We start from the raw sequence: 24,292 nt of genomic DNA, 5'->3' as shown, positions 1-24,292 counted from the left end.
CGCAGATCGTTGAGGCTTTGACAGCCAGAAAAGGAAGAGGCAGCAGTGCAGGTCGTCGAGGCTTTGACAGCCAGAAGAGGCAGAGGCAGCAGCGATGATCGTTGAGGCTTTGACAGCCAGAAGCGACAGAGGCAGCAGCACAAGTCATCGAGGCTTTGACAGCCAGAAGGGGCAGCGGCAACAGCGCAGATCGTCGAGGCCTTGACAGCCAGAAGCATCAGTGTCAGCAGCGCAGGTCGTCAAGACTTTGACAGCCAGAAGAGGCGGAGGCAGCAGTGCAGGTTGTCGAGGCTTTGACAGCCAGAAGAGGCCAAGGCAGCAGCACCGGTCGTCGAGGCTTTGACAGCTAGCAGGGGCAGCGGCAGCAGGTCGTCGAGGCTTTTACAGCCAGAAGCGTCAGCAGTGCAGGTTGTCAAGGCTTTGACAGCCAGAAGAGGCGGAGGCAGCAGTGCAGGTCATCGAGGCTTTGACAGCCAGAAGAGGCAGAGGCAGCAGTGCAGATCATTGAGGCTTTGACAGCCAGAAGGGGCAGCGGCAGCAGCACAGGTCGTCGAGGCTTTGACAGCCAGAAGAGGCAGAGGCAGCAGCGCAGATCGTCGAGGCTTTGACAGCCAGACGGGACAGTGGCAGCAGCACAGGTCACCGAGGCTTTGACAGCCAGAAGAGGCGAAGGCAGCAGTGCAGGTCATCGAGGCTTTGACAGCCAGAAGAGGCAGAGGCAGCAGCGCAGATCATTGAGGCTTTGACAGCCAGAAGAGGCTGTGGCAGTAGCGCAGATTGTTGAGGCTTTGAGAGCCAGAAGGGGCTGCGGCAGCAGCGCAGGTCATCGAGGCTTTGACAACAAGAAAAGGAAGAGGCAGCAGCGCAGGTCGTCGAGGCTTTGACAGCCAGAAAAGGAAGAGGCAGCAGTGCAGGTCGTCGAGGCTTTGACAGCCAGAAGAGGCAGAGGCAGCAGCACAATTGTTGAGGCTTTGACAGCCAGAAGAGGCAGAGGCAGCAGCGCATATCGTTGAGGATTTGACAGCCAGGAGGGTCTGTGGCAGCAGCGCAGATCCTTGAGGCTTTGACAGCCAGAAAAGGAAGAGGCAGCAGCGCAGGTCGTCGAGGCTTTGACAGCCAGAAGCGGCAGAGGCAGCAGCGCAGATCGTCGAGGCTTTGACAGCCAGAAGCGTCAGCAGCGCAGGTTGTCAAGGCTTTGACAGCCAGAAGAGGCAGAGGCAGCAGCGTAGATCGTTGAGGCTTTGACAGCCAGAAGGGGCAGCGGCAGCAGCGCAGGTCGTCAAGGCTTTGACAGCCAGGGGAGGCAGAGGCAGCAGCGCATATCGTTGAGGATTTGACAGCCAGGAGGGTCTGTGGCAGCAGCGCAGATCGTTGAGGCTTTGACAGCCAGAAAAGGAAGAGGCAGCAGCGCAGGTCGTCGAGGCTTTGACAGCCAGAAGAGGCAGAGGCAGCAGCGCAGATCGTTGAGGCTTTGACAGCCAGAAAGGGCAGCAGCAGCAGCGCAGTTTGTTGAGGCTTTGACAGCCAGAAGAGGCGGAGGCAGCAGCGCAGGTCGTTGAGGCTTTGACTGGCAGAAGGGGCAGCGGCAGCAGCGCAGATCGTCGAGGCTTTGACAGCCAGAAGGGGCAGCGGCAGCAGCGCAGATCGTTGAGGCTTTGACAGCCAGAAGGGGCAGCGGCAGCAGCGCAGGTCGTTGAGGCTTTGACAGCCAGAAGGGGCAGCGGCAGCAGCAAAGGTCATCGAGTCTCTGACTTCCAGAAAGGGCAGCGGCAGCAGGTTGTCAAGGCTTTGAAAGCCAGAAGAGGCAGAGGCAGCAGCGCAGGTGGTTGAGACTTTGACAGCCAGAATGGGCAGCAGCAGCAGCGCAGGTCATCGAGGCTTTGACAACCAGAAGGGGCAGCGGCAGCAGCAAAGGTCATCGAGTCTCTGACTTCCAGAAAGGGCAGGGCAGCAGGTTGTCAAGGCTTTGAAAGCCAGAAGAGGCAGAGGCAGCAGCGCAGGTGGTTGAGACTTTGACAGCCAGAATGGGCAGCAGCAGCAGCGCAGGTCATCGAGGCTTTGACAGCCAGAAGAGGCGGAGGCAGCAGTGCAGGTCATCAAGGCTTTGACAGCGAGAAGAGGCAGAGGCAGCAGCGCAGGTGGTTGAGGCTTTGACAGCCAGAAGGGGCAGCAGCAGCAGCACAGGTTGTCGAGTCTTTGACAGCCAGAAGGGGCAGCAGCAGCAGCGCAGGTCATCGAGGCTTTGACAGCCAGAAGAGGCGGAGGCAGCAGTGCAGGTCATCGAGGCTTTGACAGCCAGAAGAGGCAGAGGCAGCAGCGCAGATCATTGAGGCTTTGACAGCCAGAAGAGGCAGCAGCAGCAGCACAGGTCATCGAGGCTTTGACAGCCAGAAGAGGCGGAGGCAGCAGTGCAGGTCATCGAGGCTTGGACAGCCAGAAGAGGCGGAGGCAGCAGTGCAGGTCACCAAGGCTTTGACAGCCAGAAGAGGCAGAGGCAGCAGCGCAGGTGGTTGAGGCTTTGACAGCCAGAATGGGCAGCAGCAGCAGCACAGGTTGTCGAGTCTTTGACAGCCAGAAGGGGCAGCAGCAGCAGCGCAGGTCATCGAGGCTTTGACAGCCAGAAGAGGCGGAGGCAGCAGTGCAGGTCATCGAGGCTTTGACAGCCAGAAGAGGCAGAGGCAGCAGCGCAGATCATTGAGGCTTTGACAGCCAGAAGAGGCTGTGGCAGTAGCGCAGATCGTTGAGGCTTTGACAGCCAGAAGGGGCTGCGGCAGCAGCGCAGGTCATCGAGGCTTTGACAACAAGAAAAGGAAGAGGCAGCAGCGCAGGTCGTCGAGGCTTTAACAGCCAGAAAAGGAAGAGGCAGCAGTGCAGGTCGTCGAGGCTTTGACAGCCAGAAGAGGCAGAGGCAGCAGCACAATTGTTGAGGCTTTGACAGCCAGAAGAGGCAGAGGCAGCAGCGCAGATCGTTGAGGCTTTGACAGCCAGAAGCGGCAGAGGCAGCAGTGCAGATCGTCGAGGCTTTGACAGCCAGAAGCGTCAGCAGCGCAGGTTGTCAAGGCTTTGACAGCCAGGGGAGGCAGAGGCAGCAGCGCATATCGTTGAGGATTTGACAGCCAGGAGGGTCTGTGGCAGCAGCGCAGATCCTTGAGGCTTTGACAGCCAGAAAAGGAAGAGGCAGCAGCGCAGGTCGTCGAGGCTTTGACAGCCAGAAGAGGCAGAGGCAGCAGCGCAGATCGTTGAGGCTTTGACAGCCAGAAGGGGCAGCAGCAGCAGCGCAGTTTGTTGAGGCTTTGACTGGCAGAAGGGGCAGCGGCAGCAGCGCAGATCGTCGAGGCTTTGACAGCCAGAAGGGGCAGCGGCAGCAGCGCAGATCGTTGAGGCTTTGACAGCCAGAAGGGGCAGCGGCAGCAGCGCAGGTCGTTGAGGCTTTGACAGGCAGAAAAGGAAGAGGCAGCAGCGCAGGTCGTCGAGGCTTTGACAGCCAGAAGAGGCAGAGGCAGCAGCGCAGATCGTTGAGGCTTTGACAGCCAGAAGGGGCAGCAGCAGCAGCGCAGGTCGTTGAGGCTTTGACTGGCAGAAGGGGCAGCGGCAGCAGCGCAGATCGTCGAGGCTTTGACAGCCAGAAGGGGCAGCGGCAGCAGCGCAGATCGTTGAGGCTTTGACAGCCAGAAGGGGCAGCGGCAGCAGCGCAGGTCGTTGAGGCTTTGACAGCCAGAAGGGGCAGCGGCAGCAGCAAAGGTCATCGAGTCTCTGACTTCCAGAAAGGGCAGCGGCAGCAGGTCGTCAAGGCTTTGACAGCCAGAAGAGGCAGAGGCAGCAGCGCAGATCGTTGAGGCTTTGACAGCCAGAAGGGGCAGCGGCAGCAGCGCAGGTTGTTGAGGCTTTGACAGCCAGAAGAGTCGGAAGCAGCAGTCGTTGAGGCTTTGACTGGCAGAAGGGGCAGCGGCAGCAGCGCAGATCGTCGAGGCTTTGACAGCCATAAGCAGCAGAGGTAGCAGCGCAGATCGTCGAGGCTTTGACAGCCAGAAGGGGCCGCGGCAGCAGGTCGTCGAGGCTTTGACAGCCAGAAGCGTTAGCAGCGCAGGTTGTCAAGGGTTTGACAGCCAGAAGAGGCGGAGGCAGAAGTGCAGGTCATCGAGGCTTTGACAGCCAGAAGAGGCAGAGACAGCAGCGCATATCGTTGCGGCTTTGACAGCCAGAAGGGGCTGCGGCAGCAGCGCAGGTCATCGAGGCTTTGACAACAAGAAAAGGAAGAGGCATCAGGGCAGGTCGTCGAGGCTTTGACAGCCAGAAAAGGAAAAGGCAGCAGTGCAGGTCGTCGAGGCTATGACAGCCAGAAGAGGCAGAGGCAGCAGCGCAGATCGTCGAGGCTTTGACAGCCAGAAGCAGCAGAGGTAGCAGCGCAGATCGTCGAGGCTTTGACAGCCAGAAGGGGCAGCGGCAGCAGGTCGTCGAGGCTTTGACAGCCAGAAGCGTTAGCAGCGCAGGTTGTCAAGGCTTCGACAGCCAGAAGAGGCGGAGGCAGAAGTGCAGGTCATCGAGGCTTTGACAGCCAGAAGAGGCAGGTAGCACCGTAGATCGTTGAGGCTTTGACAGCCAGAAGAGGCAGAGGCAGCAGCAATGATCGTCGAGGCTTTGACAGCCAGAAGCGACAGAGGCAGCAGCACAGGTCGTCGAGTCTTTCACAGCCAGAAGGGGCAGCGGCAGCAGCGCAGGTCGTCGAGGCCTTGACAGCCAGAAGCATCAGTGTCAGCAGCGCAGGTCGTCAAGGTTTTGACAGCCAGAAGAGGCAGAGGCAGCAGCAAAGATTAATGAGGCTTTGACATCCAGAAGGGGCTGCGGCAGCAGAGCAGGTCGTTGAGGCTTTGACAGCCAGACGGGGCAGCGGCAGCAGCAAAGGTCGTCGAGTCTCTGACTTCCAGAAGACGCAGACGCAGAGGCAGCAGTGCAGGTCATCGAGGCTTTGACAGCCAGAAGAGGCAGAGGCAGCAGCGCAGATCGTTGAGGCTTTGACAGCCAGAAGGGGCAGCGGCAGCATAGCAGGTTGTCGAGGCTTTGACAGCCAGAAGAGGCAGAGGCAGCAGCGCATATCGTTGAGGCTTTGACAGCCAGAAGAGGCTGTGGCAGCAGCGCAGATCGTTGAGGCTTTAACAGCCAGAAGGGGCTGCGGCAGCAGCGCAGGTCATCGAGGCTTTGACAACAAGAAAAGGAAGAGGCAGCAGCGCAGCTCGTCGAGGCTTTGACAGCCAGAAGAGGAAGAGGCAGCAGTGCAGCTCGTCGAGGCTTTGACAGCCAGAAGAGGCAGAGGCAGCAGCACAGATTGTTGAGGCTTTGACAGCCAGAAGAGGCAGAGGCAGCAGCGCAGATCGTCGAGGCTTTGACAGCCAGAAGCGGCAGAGGCAGCAGCGCAGATCGTCGAGGCTTTGATAGCCAGAAGCGTCAGCAGCGCAGGTTGTTAAGGCTTTGACAGCCAGGAGAGGCAGAGGCAGCAGCGCAGATCGTTGAGGCTTTGACAGCCAGAAGAGGCAGAGGCAGCAGCGTAGATCGTTGAGGCTTTGACAGCCAGAAGAGGCAGAGGCAGCAGCGTAGATCGTTGAGGCTTTGACAGCCAGAAGTGGCAGCGGCAGCAGCACAGGTCGTCAAGGCTTTGACAGCCAGGAGAGGCAGAGGCAGCAGTGCAGATCGTCGAGGCTTTGACAGCCAGAAGCTGCAGAGGCAGCAGCGCAGATCGTCGAGGCTTTGAGAGCCAGAAGCGTCAGCAGCACAGGTTGTTAAGGATTTGACAGCCAGAAGAGGCGGAGGCAGCAGTGCAGGTCATTGAGGCTTTGACAGCCAGGAGAGGCAGAGGCAGCAGCGCATATTGTTGACGATTTGACAGCCAGGAGGGTCTGTGGCAGCAGCGCAGATCGTTGAGGCTTTGACAGCCAGAAAAGGAAGAGGCAGCAGTGCAGGTCGTCGAGGCTTTGACAGCCAGAAGAGGCAGAGGCAGCAGCGATGATCGTTGAGGCTTTGACAGCCAGAAGCGACAGAGGCAGCAGCACAAGTCATCGAGGCTTTGACAGCCAGAAGGGGCAGCGGCAACAGCGCAGATCGTCGAGGCCTTGACAGCCAGAAGCATCAGTGTCAGCAGCGCAGGTCGTCAAGACTTTGACAGCCAGAAGAGGCGGAGGCAGCAGTGCAGGTTGTCGAGGCTTTGACAGCCAGAAGAGGCCAAGGCAGCAGCACCGGTCGTCGAGGCTTTGACAGCTAGCAGGGGCAGCGGCAGCAGGTCGTCGAGGCTTTTACAGCCAGAAGCGTCAGCAGTGCAGGTTGTCAAGGCTTTGACAGCCAGAAGAGGCGGAGGCAGCAGTGCAGGTCATCGAGGCTTTGACAGCCAGAAGAGGCAGAGGCAGCAGTGCAGATCATTGAGGCTTTGACAGCCAGAAGGGGCAGCGGCAGCAGCACAGGTCGTCGAGGCTTTGACAGCCAGAAGAGGCAGAGGCAGCAGCGCAGATCGTCGAGGCTTTGACAGCCAGAATGGGCAGCGGCAGCAGCACAGGTCATCGAGGCTTTGACAGCCAGAAAAGGAAGAGGCAGCAGCGCAGATCGTCAAGGCTTTGACAGCCAGAAGGGGCAGCGGCAGCAGCGCAGATCATTGGGGCTTTGACAGCCAGAAGGGGCAGCGGCTACAGCGCAGGTCGTCAAGTCTTTGACAGCCAGAAAAGGAAGAGGCAGCAGTGCAGGTCTTCGAGGCTTTGACAGCCAGAAGAGGCAGAGGCAGCAGCGCAGATCTTCGAGGCTTTGACAGCCAGAAGGGGCTGCGGCCGCAGCTCAGATCTTCGAGGCTTTGACAGCCAGAAAAGGAAGAGGCAGCAGCGCAGGTCGTCGAGGCTTTGACCGCCAGACAGTGCAGTGGCAGCTGCGCAGGTCATCGAGGCTTTGACCGTCAGAATGTGCTGCAGCAGCAGTGCAGGTCGTCGAGGCTTTGACAGCCAGACAGGGCAGCGGCAGCAGCACAAGTGGTCTCACTGGCAGAGCCTAAGTGACACCAGATAAAGTTGAGCAATGGACTCAATCCTGATATTCACCTGAGATGGTGGTGCTTTCTTTTGACCCCCAGTCTTGTTGTGACCCATGGAAGGTATAGAGCTGCTGCCCCCCCCCCTTAATCAGACAAATATCTTGTATTTCATAAGCATATATTTTCATGGTTTTACAGTTTTAGTGTGAGCTCAGCTTCTAAAAAGCACCTCTTGAACGGGTTATTTTGGGATTGATTCAGGTTGGCCCCCAAAGCAGCTCACTTCAGTTCAATGGTCTCCAGCAAGAAGCATCCAGCCACGCATGAGCCCTCCTGCCCCTTCTTATCCAAACGTGGCTGCAGCAGAAGCTAGCCTGGTGCTTCCATTTGGAACTATGGAGTTCTCTGCTGGTTTCTGGTGTGCCTGGACCCCGCCTTCCAACCTCTAGGGCTGGGCATGGCCCTCCCAATCTAATTCACCTCTGCTCTCACAGTCAGGTACATTTTGGTGGGAAAGGGAAGGAAAGAGTATGAGCTGGTTGGAATCATGCTGAACCAAACACATCCTAAGCTGGGTCTGAACTGCAGGAGGGTTTGGACTTGGCTCATAAAGAGCATGAGATGACGCTTGAAACTGGAGAAATCTCTTCAGTTCAAAGACTTAGTGGCCTCAATAAATATATGAAAAAAGCTTATTTGGACGAGCAAAGAATTGTTGTTGTTGTTGTTGTTGTTGTTGTTGTTGTTGTTGTTGTTGTTATGTCTCCCCACCCTGATACATAGCGGAACAAAGAGAAAAAAATATATATAATAAACCAGCAGACATACAAAAATCAATCTTTAAAGCAGGCAAAAATAAATACATATGAACTTATACCAGCTTTAAGGTGTTTCCAATAGTACATATAAAAATGTAATTTTAAGAAAAATCTTAGCCTTCCAAAGGTGAAGACTTGCTCATCCATTAACGGAATACCTGTATGATTGCTGCCTGCAGTAACTTGCGCGCTAGGTCACGGAAGTGTCTGTATCAGAGTCGGACATCCCCTAAGTTGGAGCAAAGCCACTGTAAGTGCATCTTTTATTATGTATACATTCATCTTCTATCAAAAAAACACTGTCCATATATATTAGACATGATAGCAGTGAAGTTGTACAATTAAATAAAAAATGTGTAAATACTAAAGAACATTTGACAGTTAAATTGTGAGGAATAAAGAAACCATTAGAAACATTAGAACAGGCATTCCCTGTTTCCAGTTCCTACCTCCAAGTAAAACGCCATGCCAATGGCTCTCTTCTTGTTGTTCGGACAGCACATATATTCCCGTGCCAATCGGGCAATCCTCTTGTACTCTTCTGTTGAGGAGGTGAACAAGGTCCTGAAACATAAGAGTAAGAGACAAAGAATTCACAAGTCTGAAGCTGGCAGGAAGAACCACCCAGCGTTCCTGCACAACAACCACCACCACCAGGTTACTTGAACGCTGAGCAGAGCCTCCCGCCTGCATTCGCTCCCTAAGACGCACACACATTTCCCCTTACTTTTTAGGAGGGGGAAAGTGTGTCTTATAGAGTGAACAATATGGTACATTTTCTGAAATAAATAAGAAGTTTATCCCCATTTCCCCAGAAAGCAGCCCTTGCTCTTCATGCCTCACCTGCCAGTCCTTTTCACCTTCTTACCTTGCCAGAAGACGAATGCCTTTGAAAAAGCTTTCTGGACTTGACAGCATATCCCAGCAGCTTTGCAACCCCAAAACCTCCAGTTCATCAAGGTATTCAACACGCCCAATCAGTTGTTTCAGGGCCTGCACAGCGGTCCTGAGTCAAGTGAAGGAATTAAGAATATTATATTTTTAAAATTTGTATACTGCCCTTCACCCGTAGATCTCCGGGCAGTTCACAACATAAAAATGCAAGTTAAAAAGCACAAAATACAGAATAAAAACAAGAACCAAAGCAAACCAATAACTCCTCTCCCTCCAACAAACGCAGTTGAAAGGGCATAGGAGATTAATCAGCCAATGGCGTGATTGAAGAGGACCATTTTTTGCCTGGCATCTAAAGGCACCAGGCAAGCCTCCCTGGGGAGAGCAACCCACTAATGGGGAGCCACCACAGAAAAGGCCCCTTCTTGTGTGGAGGAGGCACGTGAAGAGGGGCTTCCGATGATGAGCACAAGGTCTGGGTAGGTTCATCTGGGGAGTTTTAGGTCCTTGACATCTTGCAGTCCAACCCCAACCATCACCCCCTGCAGCCTCCCCCATGTTTCCAGCACAAGCGGCAACCTTTTAGCTGTGATGGAGACTTAAGGTTTCATGACACGTGAGTCCCACCACACCCAAATCAGCCCATCGTGCGGGAGAGTCTCCAACATCCTCTCCCATCCTAGTGTCCTTCAGATGTTTTGGGCTACAATAACTCCCATCTTCAGCCCAGTTGTGCTGGCTGGGGCTGGTGGGAGTTGTGGTCCAAAGCGACTGAAGAGCACAGGGGTTGGGGAAGCCTGGGTCTCCTAGCTATCTAACCTAAGCAGAACCTCCATGTCCAAATGAAGCCTATCTCTTGGGGGAGAGCTGAGCCATCACCACTATGGGTCAGAGAGAGAAGGGAGGGCCCCCCCCCAAATGCATTAGCAGGTCCCTTACATCAGTGGATCGAGATGCGAAGAGGGCTCCGGGATTAGACTTGCCGCCCTCGAACCTCTTCTTCTCGCCTCATGGACAAAACAGATCTGAGTGCTAAGTGCAAACAGCAGGTGGTGGAACTTGCTCTTCAGGATACCTGCAGCCTCAGGGAACGACAGGATATGACACAGAGCGTTGGTAGCCTGGAGGGACAAGGACAGGAGAACGGCATTCAGCAGAGGTCATCGTCAGATCAAGATCTCAGACTCAGACGCGACTCAGAGCCCCGGTCCATCTCCCTCAGTGTTGTCTACACTGACTAGCAGTGGCTGTCCAGGGTTTCAGGCGAGGGACTCCCCGACATGGAGATGCTGGGGCCCTTCTGCATACAAAGCAGGTGCTCACAGGATGGACCACTTATTAAGATTCACCCCCCCTCCCAGCAAGAAGCCCCCAGCCCCATCCAGCACCCATTCAAAACAATCCAGGAGAGAAAAACTGAGTGGTTTCGTACCGCCATTGGCATTTGAGAAGTGCTGCGTCGCCTGGAAGTGACTTCCGCTTTGGGGTCTCCATCCTGCAGCCTTTTCAGGAGGGGTCTCAGCAGCTTGACGCTGGAATACTGATCAGCGACCAAGGCCTTCCAGATCACCGTGGCACTTCTGCAATTTTTCAAAACAGAATTTTTCCTTTTTCCTTTTCTTAAAAAAAGTCAGGCCTTTGATATTTTCTTTATATTGCACATACATTAGCAAAGAAAGAAACCACAACTCGGAGCACAATTTTTTGCAAGTACGAAATTCAATATAAATAAATATAAATTAAGAAACCCCTTAAATCTACCCCTCCCCATTTTCACATCACAAAAACTTACTCATCACACTCCATTGAACAGTCCAACAGGCTGTCTACGACCGGCTGCATGCGCTTGGTAGCTAGGCTGACAATAGCCGAAAGTGTCACTTCCTTAGTGCGGGTGTCGGGGATCTGGTGGAGATGGTTGTAAATCTCCTTCACAACCATAGGCAGCTGGAAGAAGATAAAAGAAGACCAGGATGAGAAAGTGTGGTGAACTGTTTCTATTTTGCTTAATGTATGTAGGGTTTGGTGTCAGCGTTACTCATGCCGGTTCTCTGCCGTTCACTTGTGTTCCTTTGGTGGTGAGAGAGGTTGGGCTTGGCCTAGGGTGTGGTTGTTTGTTTGTGATTGGCTGTGGTGACCTTTGTTTTGAATCAATTCCAGTACCCTTTTGGTACTAGATTCTGGCTCCTGCAAAGTCAATACTAAATCGTCAGCAAATGCTTTCAGTTTGTACTGTTTAGCACCCACTTGTATGCCTTCAACCAATTAGTCCTTTCTGATCATATTTAACAAAACCTCCAGGACCGATATAAAAAGCAATGGAGAGATTGGGCAACCTTGTCGTGTTCCTTTCTCAATCTTAAACTCTTCTGTCACTGCATTGTTCACAATTAATTTTGCCTTTTGTTCTGAATAAATTGCACCTATACCATTTTCAAAACCTAGACCTACCCCCATCCCCTGTAGATTCTTCTTCATAAAACTCCAAGAAATGTTTTCAAAGGCCTTCTCTGCATCCACAAAAATCAAAACTGCCTTAGTATTGATATTCACTTGTAATTTTTCTAGAATATAAATTATATTCCTCGTATTATCAGACAAATGTCTGCCCGGGAGAAAGCCCGCTTGGTCTTTATGAATTTCTTCTACTAACACCCTTTTTAATCTTTTAGCCAAAATATCTGCAAAAATTTTGTAATCTTCCATTCTATTTCCTGGTTCATCAATTTCATATATTGTACTTGATATAACTTTATCTCTTTCAGGATCTCCTGTGATTTTGGTTTTGCTCTCAGCTTCTTCTCTCCTTGCTTTATTTTTTTCAAGATTTTATCCTTTTTTTCATTTTGGGTTCTCTTCTTAATTGCATTCTGTTGTATCAGGAATCCTCTCATAACTGCCTTACTTGCATTCCAGATTACTCTTTTTTCCACTGTTGTGTTCATATTTATCTCAAAGTAGTTTCTCAGAGTTTTTTGGGCCGCCTTCATCACTTCTTCATTCCTAAACAAAGTATCATTCATCCTCCATCTGAAGGAACCAATTGGCGTCAATTTCATTTCCATCTTCACTGCATTATGATCAGAACAAGTCTTGGGGCAAATCTCCACTTTGCTGGTCTTTGGAGCCAGTCCTCTAGTTACCCAGATTTGGTCAATTCTTGTCCATGTCATTTTAGCCTCGGGGAAGAAAGTTCCCTCTCTTCCCAGAGGATTCTTTATTATTCTCCAAATATCAACTAAGTCCATATTTTCAGTCATGTCAAAAAAAGGTTTTTGGTAGTCTACCATCTTTGGTGACTACCTGTCTCTGAGCCTTATCCATATTTGTAGACACCACTCCATTCATGTCTCCCATCAAGATCATATTGTAATCCATATAGTGCATCAGAGTCTCATGTAGTTTCTTAAAAAATTCCGATTTTCCTTCATTTGGTGCATAGATGCCTACTATCAAGAATTGCTCTCCTTGTGATTGAATTTCAATTGCAACAAATCTTCCTTGGTCATCTTTGAATATAAATTTCGGTGATAGGCTTTCTTTTGCATAAAGAACTACTCCTCTTTTTTTAACTTTATCTGATGAGATAAATTCATGACCCTAATCTTTTGTTGCTCAATATCTTCCTGTGTAGCCTTATCACATGTGTTTCTTGTAGACAAATCAAATCCAATTGTTCTTTTTTTAATAAATGAAAGACTCTCCGCCTCTTTTCCGGGGAGTTCAGTCCATTCACATTCCAGCTCAACACTTGCAACGCCATAGTGTAATTACTCTGCTTTTCCTCCAACTGCTTGCTCTTCTTCTGTTGGTAATGTTGACGGCAGGTTCACTGGGGGAGTCCAATCCAAAAGATAATGCTGCTATCTCCACTATTCCTTTATTTGGTGATCTTCTATCCAATGCTCTTTGCTCAAGTCCTCTATCTGGTGATTTCCTGTTTGGTGCTCTTGGCTCTTTTCCAACTTCCTTCTGCAGGTCTTCTGCAGGTTGACGACTCTTAACGACTGCAATAGGTCTTACAGGAAAAAGCAGGAAAGAGACTGGAAAGAGAAGCTGCTGAATTGCAACTTATTACCAAACTTAAAACCATGGAGAGACTTGGTCTGAACAAAGACATTGGATTCTTATCTCATTATACATGACAAAGCCATTTTTCACCTTCTCACCCCTTGCTTTTTCCTGTAAGACCTATTGCAGTCATTAAGAGTCGTCAACAGGCTCATCACAGCTATCTGCCAATCACCCATTCCCACCACCCTTCTGAGTAATACCCCTCCCCACCTTCTCACTATATAGAAGGGTCTGGTGACTTCTGTTTCAGTGTATTTGAAGAAGTGTGCATGCACACAAAAGCTCATACCTAGAACTAACTTAGTTGGTCTTTAAGGTGCTACTGGAAGGAATTTTTTGTTTTGACTATGGCAGACCAACACGGCTACCTATCTGTAACTCCCCCACAACAAACACTCTGCGAGGTGAGTGGGGCTGAGAGACTTCAAAGAAGTGTAACTGGCCCAAGGTCACCCAGCAGCTGCATGTGGAGGAGCGGAGACGCGAACCCGGTTCCCCAGATTACAAGTCTACCGCTCTTAACCACTACACCACACTGGCTCTTCTTACTTCCCACACAATGCCTTCTTACTTCCCAGAAACATGCTAATTCTAAGTCCGAAGAGAATGGTTGATGTAGAGGAAACCTGCTCCCCCTGCCTCCGTTTTCAGCCTTACGTCCTCCATTTCCATGCCGCATTCCTCAAGGAAGGACCTCAGGAGCTTTCCTGCAGCCTGAGAGACGGCTCTGTCTTCCACTGTCAGGTTGTCAATCGCCTTCAACACGACTTCGTTGATCTGGCTGGGCGTGAGGTGCTCCCCAAAAGCCTGGCACAAAGAAGAAAGAAGAGGGAGTTTTCTTCTGCTCCACACTCTGACCACGTTTCAGTAGTCCAAGGGTGCCTTCACAAACCAAGTGAAAGACATCTCCACTCTGCCTTGAGAGGGTTGAACTAAGTGACCCCCACGTCCCTTCCAACTCTACAATTTGGTGATTCTATTTATGTGTTTATTTAAGTAGCTGAAAGATTTTACAACAAACAAAACTAAAAGTCAGGTGACGCCTTGCTATTTTCGATCCACATCTTAAATTGGTTATGACATTGGAACATGAAGAGGTTCAATCTAAAATCAGACTAGAAAATTTAAAAAAAAAAAAAATTCTTCCAGGAACAGAGAGGGTGAATAATCGTGGCTATCCGTTATATAACCAATGCCAAACAGACTGGGTGGGAACCTGCCGGCTGTGTGTTTAGTTCTTAATATACAACAAAAACACCCACCACAAGGTTGGCATAGTCCATTGGCTTGGCAGTGCCTTGTGAAAGATGCATCGAATGAGTCAACTTTTCCTATTCTTTTTCCGCCCTGAGGAGCCCAAGGTGGCAATGCATGGTTCTCTCTCCTCCCCGTTTTAGTCTCATGAGGTAGGTTAGACTGAGAGACTGTGACTGACTCATGAGTGGGGATCTGAACCCTAGGTCTCCCAGCACCTGGTAGAATTTCAATAAGTAGAATTCTGCATGCAGTTTAGGCTACCGGGCACTTGTCTTTGAGCAATTTATTCTAATACAATGCATTTCTGAATGTTATTTACACTAATAGCTCACGCATGGATTTTTTTACACACTGTTTGGCATTGCGAAATTCAAGGACACGTGAATTTCAAAGGCAGGTTGTGTTTCAGTCCTCCTGTTGTTTCTGAAAGCCTTGATTTGATAGCTTTGGCTTCCAGTGTGAACTGCTCTGAATCTCTCCCTCATCCCTAGAAGGCGTGGGCTGCCTGAGGGCAGGCTGAAGTTGGTGGGGCAGGGCCCCATTGGCCCGAGTGAGCAAATCTTTGCTAACTGGGAGTGGCTGCGGTCTTAGCAATAAAGAGTACAAAAGGCCACCCCTACCTTGGCCACTTTTGCGATGTTGTAGTGGAAGAGGGAGGGCCCAGGGATGAAGAAGTCTTCTCGGACCCATCTGACCATGTTGCCTTTCTTATTTTTATTCCTCCTCTTCTCCAGTTCCTTACCTAAGCAGGGTCGGGTTTTGGAATATGCATGCAAAAGAACCCAGCATTAGTGCTCCCTGCTCAAAACCTCCAGTTTTCCCGCTGGGACCAACAAAAACAATTATTGGTTTCACCTCAAAAATTATAATTCAGAATTGGAAAAAAGGTTCAGAAGGGGGCAACCAAAAGGACTGGGGTGCTTGTGGAGCAAATGCTGGTTGCAGCATTTGGGGGGCGGTTCCGTTTAGAAAAACGGCGAGGAAGAGGAGACACAATGTATGGCTTGGAGAAAGTGGAGAGAGAAAGCTTTCTCTCTTGCCCTCATAACATGAGAACAACTGGACCTCCAATGAAACTGAAGTTTCAGGATGGTCCTTCTTCTTGCAATGCACAGCTAAACTCTGGAACTCCCTGCCACAGGAGGCACTGATGGCCACGGACCAAGATGGCTTTCAAAGAAGATGAGGCAAATTCATGGAAGAGAAGGCTACCCATGGCTATTAGCCAGGATGGCTATGCTCTGCCTCCATGGTCAGAGGCAGCAAAGTACAGGAGTAGAAAGAGCTTGAATTCTGCTTGCTGGATTCCCACAAGCATCTGATCAACCCCTGTGGGAACAGGATGCTGGACTGGGCTGGGCCACTGGTCAGGTCCAGAAGGCTTTTCTGATGAACATCAGCAGTGAATTCCTCCCCCAAGACTGCCCTCTCATCTCTGGCCAACGGGGTGTTGGCGTTAGGCCAGTGCTAGCACAATTCTGGCCCTCCTGAACTCCCTGATCAACCCCAGCAGCAGCCAGCATGGGCAACACTCAGGGATGATGGGAGTTGGAGCAGCCTCTGGAGGGCTACAGATCTCCCACCCTGCGGCTTACAAGAAACAAGCCATTTCCCAGCATCCCCCTCACCCATTTTGGCTATCATGATGTAATGGAGATGGTACAAGGCCTCCGCTGACTGCAGGCCAATCTCCTTCACGTTGTCTGCGAGGTGAAGGGACAAGAGCGCCACCAGCTGTCCAAGAAGGGGGAAATCCTGGGATACCTAAGAAGTGGAGAGAGAGAGATGCACAGTCAGCCCTCGTCCCACAGAGCCCAGCAAGAGAAAACCGTCTGGCATGCTTTCAGAAGAAGAAGAAGAAGAGTTTGGATTTGATTTATTTATTTTTTAATGGATTTTTATTAAGATTTTAAAGGTTAGAAAAAAAAGATAAACAAATATTAATTTAAACAAAAAAAATAAAAAACAGACAATTAAAAAAAACAAATCAAACCTTTACATAACTTTCTTTCCTTTACTTATTTCCTTGACTTCCTCACACCTCCCTTTTTTGTATTCTAGTTCAATTAGATATTTCAGCAAATCCTTTCCATCTTTGTTTTTATCCTAATAATTTATCTTAATATACTATAATTTTACATTCTCTTCTTTCACCAATTAACAATCCATTTTTACTTAGACCTTTATATCATTTCTGCTAAAACCACATAACTTCATTCCAACATCCTTCTAACATTCCTTAATTTTACAATGTTTCTGTAGATAAACTTTAAATTTCTTCCAATCTTCTTCCACCAACTCTTCTCCTTGGTCTCGGATTCTGCCAGTCATTTCTGCCAGTTCCATATAGTCCATCACCTTCATCTGCCATTCTTCCCGGGTGGGTAGACCTTGTGTCTTCCAATATTTTGCAATGAGTATTCTTGCTGCTGTTGTGGCATACATAAAGAAAGTTCTATCCTTCTTTGACACCAATTGGCCGACCATGCCCAGGAGAAAGGCCTCTGGTTTCTTCTGAAAGGTATACTTAAATACCTTTTCATTTCATTATAGATAATCTCCCAGAAAGTCTTAATCCTTGGGCATGTCCACCAAAGATGAAAAAATGTACCCTCAGTCTCTTTACATTTCCAACATTTATTATCGGGCAAATGATAAATTTTTGCAAGCTTGACTGGTGTCATGTACCACCTGTAAATCATTTTCATTAAGTTTTCTCTTAGGGCATTACATGCCGTGAATTTCATGCCTGTGGTCCATAACTGTTCCCAGTCAGCCATCATAACGTTATGTTCAACATCTTGTGCCCATTTAATCATAGCAGATTTCACCATTTCATCCTGAGTATTCCATTTCAACAGCAAGTTATACATTCTTGACAAATTCTTAGTTTTAGGATCTAACAGTTCTGTTTCCAATTTTGATCTTTCCACCAGAAAGCCAATTTTCTTATCCAAATTGTAAGCCTCCATTATTTGGTAATAATGAAGCCAGTCTCGTACTTTGTTTTTTAGTTTTTCAAAACTTCTTCAGTTTTAATCTGTCCCCTTCTTGTTCCAAAATTTCCCAATATTTCGGCCAATTGGCCTCCATATTGAGCTTTTTCTGAGCCTTTGCTTCCATTGGTGACAACCACCTTGGAGTTTTGTTTTCAAGCAAATCCTTATATCTTATCCAGACATTAAACAGTGCTTTCCTGACAATATGGTTTTTAAACGCTTTATGTGCTTTGACCTTGTCATACCACAGATATGCATGCCACCCAAATACATTATTAAAACCTTCTAGGTCCAAAATGTCTATGTTTTCAAGAAGCAGCCATTCTCTCAGCCAACAAAATGCGGCTGATTCATAATAAAGCTTAAGGTCTGGCAGGGCAAATCCACCTCTTTCTTTAGCATCAGTTAGTATCTTAAATTTCTTGCCCTGCCAGACAAATCTAGAGATATCTTTCTGCCACTTCTTGAAACAATCCATTTTGTCCAAAATTTGCAGTGTTTGAAACAAAAACACCATCCTTGGCAATACATTCATTTTTATCGCAGCAATTCGGCCTAGCAATGATAACTTCAAATTTGTCCATATTTCTAGATCCTTTTTCACTTCCGTCCAACATTTTTCATAATTATCTTTAAATAAATTCACATTCTTAGCAGTCATGTTAACCCCTGAGTATTTCACTTTCTTAACCAATGTTAATCCTGTCTCCTTCTGAAACTTCTCTCTCTCAATCACTGTTAGATTTTTCTCTAAAACCTTAGTTTTCAACTTATTCAACTTAAATCCTGCGAGCGGTTGCCGAACAACTCCAGGCACGCCTGGAAGAAGCGGACCATTTGGATCCCTTCCAGTCGGGATTCAGGCCTCATCATGGGACTGAAACTGCCTTGGTCGCACTGGTTGATCTCCGGCGGGCTAGGGACAAAGGTGAGAGCTGTTTCCTAGTTCTGCTGGATCTCTCAGCGGCGTTTGATACCATCGACCATAACATCCTTCTGGACCGTCTTGAGGGGCTGGGAGCTGGGGGCACTGTCATACAGTGGTTCCGCTCCTTCCTCCTGGGCCGTGTTCAGAAAGTGGTGGTGGGGAATGAGTGTTCAGACCCCTGGGCTCTCACTTGTGGGGTGCCTCAGGGTTCTGTCCTCTCCCCCATGCTTTTCAACATTTACATGCAGCCGCTGGGAGAGATCATCAGGAGGTTTGGGCTGGGTGTTCATCAGTATGCGGATGATACCCAGCTCTACCTCTCTTTTAAATCAGAACCAGTGAGGGCGGTGAAGGTCCTGGGTGAGTGTCTGGAGGCGGTTGGAGGATGGATGGCGGCTAACAGATTGAGGTTGAATCCTGACAAGACAGAAGTACTGTTTTGGGGGGACAGGAGGCGGGCAGGTGTGGAGGATTCCCTGGTCCTGAATGGGGTAACTGTGCCCCTGAAGGACCAGGTGCGCAGCCTGGGAGTCATTTTGGACTCACAGCTGTCCATGGAGGCACAGGTTAAATCTGTGTCCAGGGCAGCTGTGTACCAGCTCCATCTGGTACGCAGGCTGAGACCCTATCTGCCTGCGGACTGCCTCGCCAGAGTGGTGCATGCTCTGGTTATCTCCCGCTTGGACTACTGCAATGCACTCTACGTGGGGCTACCTCTGAAGGTGACTCGGAAACTACAACTAATCCAGAATGCGGCAGCTAGACTGGTGACTGGGAGCGGCTGCCAAGACCATATAACACCGGTCTTGAAAGACCTAAATTGGCTCCCAGTATGTTTCCGAGCACAATTCAAAGTGTTGGTGCTGACCTTTAAAGCCCTAAACGGCCTCGGTCCAGTATACCTGAAGGAGCATCTCCACCCCCATCATTCTGCCCGGACGCTGAGGTCCAGCGCCGAGGGCCTTCTGGCGGTTCCCTCATTGCGAGAAGCAAAGCTACAGGGAACCAGGCAGAGGGCCTTCTCGGTAGTGGCCCCCGCTCTGTGGAACGCCCTTCCAGCAGATGTCAAAGTGATAAACAACTACCTGACATTCAGAAGACATCTTAAGGCAGCCCTGTTCAGGGAAGTTTTTAACGTGTGATATTTTACTGTATTTTTGGATTTTATGGAAGCCGCCCAGAGTGGCTGGGGAGGCCCAGCCAGATGGGCGGGGTATAAATAATAAATTATTATTATTATTATTATTATTATTATTATTATTAACTTGACCAAAGTCTTGAATCAATTCCAATACTCTTTTGGTACTAGATTCTGGCTCCTGTAGTGTCAATACCAAATCATCAGCAAATGCTTTCAATTTGTACTGTTTAGCTCCGACTTGTATACCTTTAACCAATTGGTCCTTTGTAATCATATTAAGCAGAACCTCCAGGACCGATATAAAAACCAATGGAGAGATTGGGCAACCTTGTTGTGTTCCTTTCTCAATCTTAAACTCCTCTGTGACTACATTGTTTACAATTAATTTAGCTTTTTGTTCTGAATAGATTGCACCTATACCGTTTTCAAAACCTTGACCTACCCCCATTCCCTGTAAATTTTTCTTCATGAAACTCCAAGAAATATTGTCAAAGGCTTTCTCCGCGTCCACAAATATCAAAACTGCTTTGGTGTTAATATTCACTTGTAATTTTTCTAAAATGTTAATTATATTCCTCGTATTGTCAGACAAGTGTCTCCCCGGTAGAAAGCCCGCTTGATCTTTATGGATTTCTTCTACTAGTACCTTTTTTAGTCTTTTAGCCATAATATCAGCAAAAATTTTGTAATCCACATTGAGCAAAGATATGGGGCGGTAGTTCTTAAGCTGTGTCTTCTCAGACTCTGTTTTCGGTATAAGTGTAATATAAGCTTCCTTCCACGACTCTGGTGCCTTTTTCCCTTCCAGTATTTCATTGCAAACTTCCTTTAAAGGCTGTACTAGCCATTCTTTCAAGGATCTATAATATCTTGAAGTGAAACCATCCAGCCCTGGGGATTTGCCCAATTGCATGTTCTGAATGGCTCCTTCTACCTCCTGGTCTGTTATTTTATAATTCAACATTAGCTTATTTTCTTGAGAGATTTTTTGTAATCCATTTATTTTCAAAAATCGATCAATGTCCATTTCTTTCTGAGTCTCCTGTGTATATAGATGTTTAAAATACCTCTGAAAGCACTTCCTGATCTCCACTGGATTCTGTATATTCTTTCCCTCCACTTCCAAATTAGTAATAGTATTAAGTTTTTGTCTTTTTTTCATTTGCCAAGCCAGCAGTTTCCCACATTTATTTGCCGATTCAAATGTCTTCTGTCTCATCTGTTTGTTCCATTCTATTTCCTGATTCATCAATTTCATTTTGCATAAAGTACTACTCCTCTTTTCTTAACTTTGTCTGATGAAATAAATTCATGTCCCAATCTTTTATTGCTCAATATCTTCCTGTGTAGCCTTATCACATGTGTTTCTTGTAGACAAATCAAATCCAATTGTTCTTTTTTTAATAAATGAAAGACTCTTGCCTTTTTTCCGGGGAGTTGAGTCCATTCACATTCCAGCTTAATACTTGCAGTGCCATGATGTAGTTACTCTGCTTCTCCTCCAACAGCACTTAGTACTTTATCTATTTCTGTCAGTGGTGTTGATTTCCCTCTTTTTGGTGAACTTCTGTCCAAAACTCCTGGCTCTTTTCCAAGTTCTTTCTGCAGATCTTCTCCATGGTTTCCCAAAAACTTATCTTTTTCCTCCACTGATCTTATCTTTATCTTTCTTCCTTTAAAGCTAAAGAATAGGCCTTGGGGAAATTCCCACCTGAAGATGATTTTGTTCCTTCTCAACAGGGCAACCAAATCTCCAAAGTTGGACCTAAGATCCAAAAGATGTTGTCAGGGACCTGACATTGGAGCGTGAGGTGGAGGCTGGGCTCCAAAGCGATGCAGGAGAGGGGACCAGCAGGGGGGAAGGAATTCAACGTAACACCAGTAGAGAAGGGAGGGAGATGGAGGATTCAGAGAGAGGTCTCCAGGACCCTTCATCTGAGACCAGTGGAGAGAGCACGGGCACGCCTCTGCCCACTCCTTCCTTGCACAGAAGAGTCCCACGCAGGGAGAGTAGGCGGAGACTTGGCGTCAAACAGCTCTTATGCTGGAAGAGGTTCAAGAAACGCCCACTGATGGATTCTGCAAGCGACTGAACGGCCACAGAGTGAGGGCTTTCAGCCAAAAGCATGGTTAGCCAGGCAATCTAGCCAAAAGTGACGGCGACTTATGCACAAGTAACCCCTTATAACCATTACAGATGTTTCGGTATATCTTTAAAGATTTCCACTCTTGACTGCAGAATTGTCAAAGAATTCTGAAAGTGCAGACCCAAAATTTTATCTCTCTCTTCTTTAGATCGGAGAGTAATCAGACAGTCCCTTATTTTATTCTTGTTTCCTCCTCTTCCAAGTCTGAAGGCCCTCACGATTTTGAATTCTTCTTGTTTCAAATCCAACTTCCAGAACTCTGCAAATTCCTGTGTCAGAAATTCTATCAAACTGCCTTTCTCTAATTCAGGTACAGCTCTAATCCTTAAATTCATCTGTTTTTCCTTAAGTTCAGTCATAGAAAGTGTCAATTTATGGTCCTCAATTTGCCTCTGTAGATCTGGGACTTTCTCTGTTTCCAATTGTGTTATCTTAAATTCCACAGCAGCAGCTTTTTCCTTAGCTTCATCTGCAGTCTGTCGGATCAAAGTAGATTCCTGCAACAATTTCTGAATAGATTCTGTATTAGTGTTCACCTTTTGTCCCAAGCTATTTAAGCTTTCTGTATTTAAGTCAATTTTAGTGGTTGCTGCGTCTACCTTCACTTTTGCCTCGTCCACTGTCATCTTTGTCTCTTCAACCATCTTATTTGTCTCTTCGACCCTCTTATTAAGTTGCTCCAAAGATTCATTAATCTTGGCCAGTGCAATCGCTAAAACATCTTCTGATGACATTCCACTAGGCTTAGATTGTGTTGGTACAGTCGCAGATGGGGTAGGGAGACCAACGGCTGATGGTCTTCACTGCCAAATCTTCCCAGACCTTGTTGTTTTGTCTGGGAATGACGAGTCTACTTTTTCTTTCCCATGTGCCATAACACTTAAACAATAGAAGAGCCAAGGTCAATCCCAGCTACACAGTTTCTCTTTGCAAGTGGAAAATTCCCCTAGTATCAATTTCAGAAACTTCTGCTAGGTGGAAACAGTTGCAATAGTCCAAAATGACACCTTTTAAACTCAAATAAAAAAAATAAACAGTTCCAATTTTTTGTTACTTTCCAGTTACTTTCCCTCCTTTTTAGGAGCAGAAGAGGACAACTAACCACAATGTATCTCTCTTGCTGAGCTAGCTGTCAGCAAGTCGTCTATTCACAGTTAATACGCAGTTCAAAGCACAACAGTCTTTGTCTATTGGCAGCCCGTTCCCAAGTTTTGAGCGGTGGATTTTAACTTCTTTCCCTCTCTCTTGCAGGTATATACAGTCCAAAACTCCCCCCTCCTTCCCCTGCTTCCTGGGGGGGGGTTGATACTTTTTGTGTTAGGAAATTAATCCTTTCCAGTCGGATTTCCAAAACTTTAGCTTGTAGTCTCTTTGCTTTGATCTATTTACAAAAGCGGAAGGCGGACTTCCTGTTTAAACCTCCCCGCATCGGTGGGAAATTAAGTCTTTTTCATCCTTTTATACTTCCAATTTTTCCTATTCACGGGTAGTTGCTTTTGAGGTCGAATTGTCACAGGAAGAAGTCAGTGCTCTCCGGTAACGGCTGTGCGGCTTCGCTCCAAGGAAAAAGCAGTTGATTCACAGCACCGCGCCGCTCACCCTGCTTCGCTCCGGAACCGTAATCGGTATTCCCTGCGAATTGGGGGGGCCCAAAAGGTGCCCGCCGAATCCCACACTCACAGGCTTCTCCCGCCTGTGATTTTTGAAGGGTCTCCACTTCACCATAGCGGTACAGACCCGATTTCCTCGAGGCAGATCCCTCCTAGTCAGAAGGATTCCACCATTACTGATGGCGCTAACCCGAAAGTCCCCAAGAGTTTGGATTTGATATCCCGCCTTTCTCTCCCTTTAAGGAGTCTCAAAGCGGCTAACATTCTCCTTTCCCTTCCTCCCCCACAACAAACACTTTGTGAGGTGAGTGGGGCTGAGAGACTTCAAAGAAGTGTGACTGGCCCAAGGTCACCCAGCAGCTGCATGTGGAGGAGCGGAGATGTGAACCTGGTTCCCCAGATTAGGAGACTACCACTCTTAACCACTACACCACACTGGCTCTCAGTCGGCAAAGGTGGCTGAGAAGGCTCTGGTGTTCCCACAGCTAACAGATGAGAACTATAGTTTATGGTCTTTTCGGGTGGAGGCGCTTTTGACCTCTAGAGAAGTATGGACCTATGTAACTGATGACCCTCCTGACCCTGTAACTAATGCTTGGTCGAAAGGAGATGCAAAAGCCAGGGCAATAATTAATTTGGCAGTCAGTGACCAGCAAGTAGTCTATATAAGAAATAAGAAAACTGCCAAAGAAATGTGGGACAGTCTTGCAGCAGTGCATATTAGAAAAGAGTCAGTGTCTGCATTGACGTTTTTCAAGCAGCTGTACCAGACCAAGTTGCAGCCTGGTAGTGATTTGGCAGCACACTTGAGACGTCTGGAGGCAATACACTGCGAATTAATTCGAAGGGACATGGAGATACCTTATATTCAGTATGTTTTTATCATTCTTTCTTCCCTTAATGAGGACTTTGATGGTGTAGCTAGCCAGATATCTGCTGTTCCACCAGCACAATTAATCGTGGAAGGGGTAACGGCATGATTAGCGGACTTCCGGGTTAGCGCCATTGGCAATGGCAGCATTCCTCTGACTGAGAGGAACCCGCTCCGTGGAATTCGGGTCGTACCGCCGCGGCGAAGGCGGAGACCCTTTAGAAATCCCAGGTGGATGAAGCCTGGGAACGTGGGATTCGGTTGACACCAGGAGCGCCCCCCTACCCACAGGGAAACCCCTTTTCGGGGGTTCCGAAGTGACGTGGGGTGAGCGGTGCGGTGTTTTGAATCGACTGCTATTTTTACGGAGTGAAGCCGCGTAGCCGTTGCTGGAGAGCGCTGACTTTTTCTTGTGGACAAATGGATTTTAAACAGCAACCCGTGAGTAGAACGGAAATTGGAATTCTAAAGTATTTAAAGTTTTTTTTAAAAAAAAAATGGTACCGATCAGGGAAGGTCCAAACAGGAAGTCCGCCTCCCCTTTCTGTAA

General features: G+C 48.4%; 1 protein-coding gene and 1 long non-coding RNA gene across 2 annotated transcripts; both read right to left on the bottom strand.

The window, feature by feature from the left end:
* Positions 1–7,727: 7,727 nt before the first annotated feature.
* On the bottom strand, positions 7,728–8,769 carry LOC307213509. Its single transcript, XR_013837541.1, has 3 exons — positions 8,690–8,769; positions 8,271–8,385; positions 7,728–8,050 (listed from the first exon to the last, which is right to left on the bottom strand). It is a non-coding gene; the product is annotated as an uncharacterized lncRNA (long non-coding RNA).
* A 1,734-nt stretch (positions 8,770–10,503) lies between these two features.
* LOC307213119 (maestro heat-like repeat-containing protein family member 7) lies at positions 10,504–15,873 on the bottom strand (the record flags this gene model as incomplete). Its single annotated transcript, XM_079970849.1, has 4 exons — positions 15,675–15,873; positions 14,667–14,788; positions 13,447–13,596; positions 10,504–10,662 (listed from the first exon to the last, which is right to left on the bottom strand). The coding sequence occupies exons 1-4, from the start codon at positions 15,688–15,690 to the stop codon at positions 10,504–10,506; spliced, it is 447 nt and encodes a 148-aa protein (XP_079826975.1). The 5' UTR covers positions 15,691–15,873.
* Between the last annotated feature and the right edge of the window lie 8,419 nt (positions 15,874–24,292).

Source organism: Podarcis cretensis (assembly GCF_951804945.1).
Source record: "Podarcis cretensis genome assembly, chromosome: 3".
NCBI lineage: Eukaryota > Metazoa > Chordata > Lepidosauria > Squamata > Lacertidae > Podarcis > Podarcis cretensis.
The sequence above is the reverse complement of the archived record's forward strand: the minus strand, read 5'-3'. Positions and strand labels throughout refer to the sequence as shown.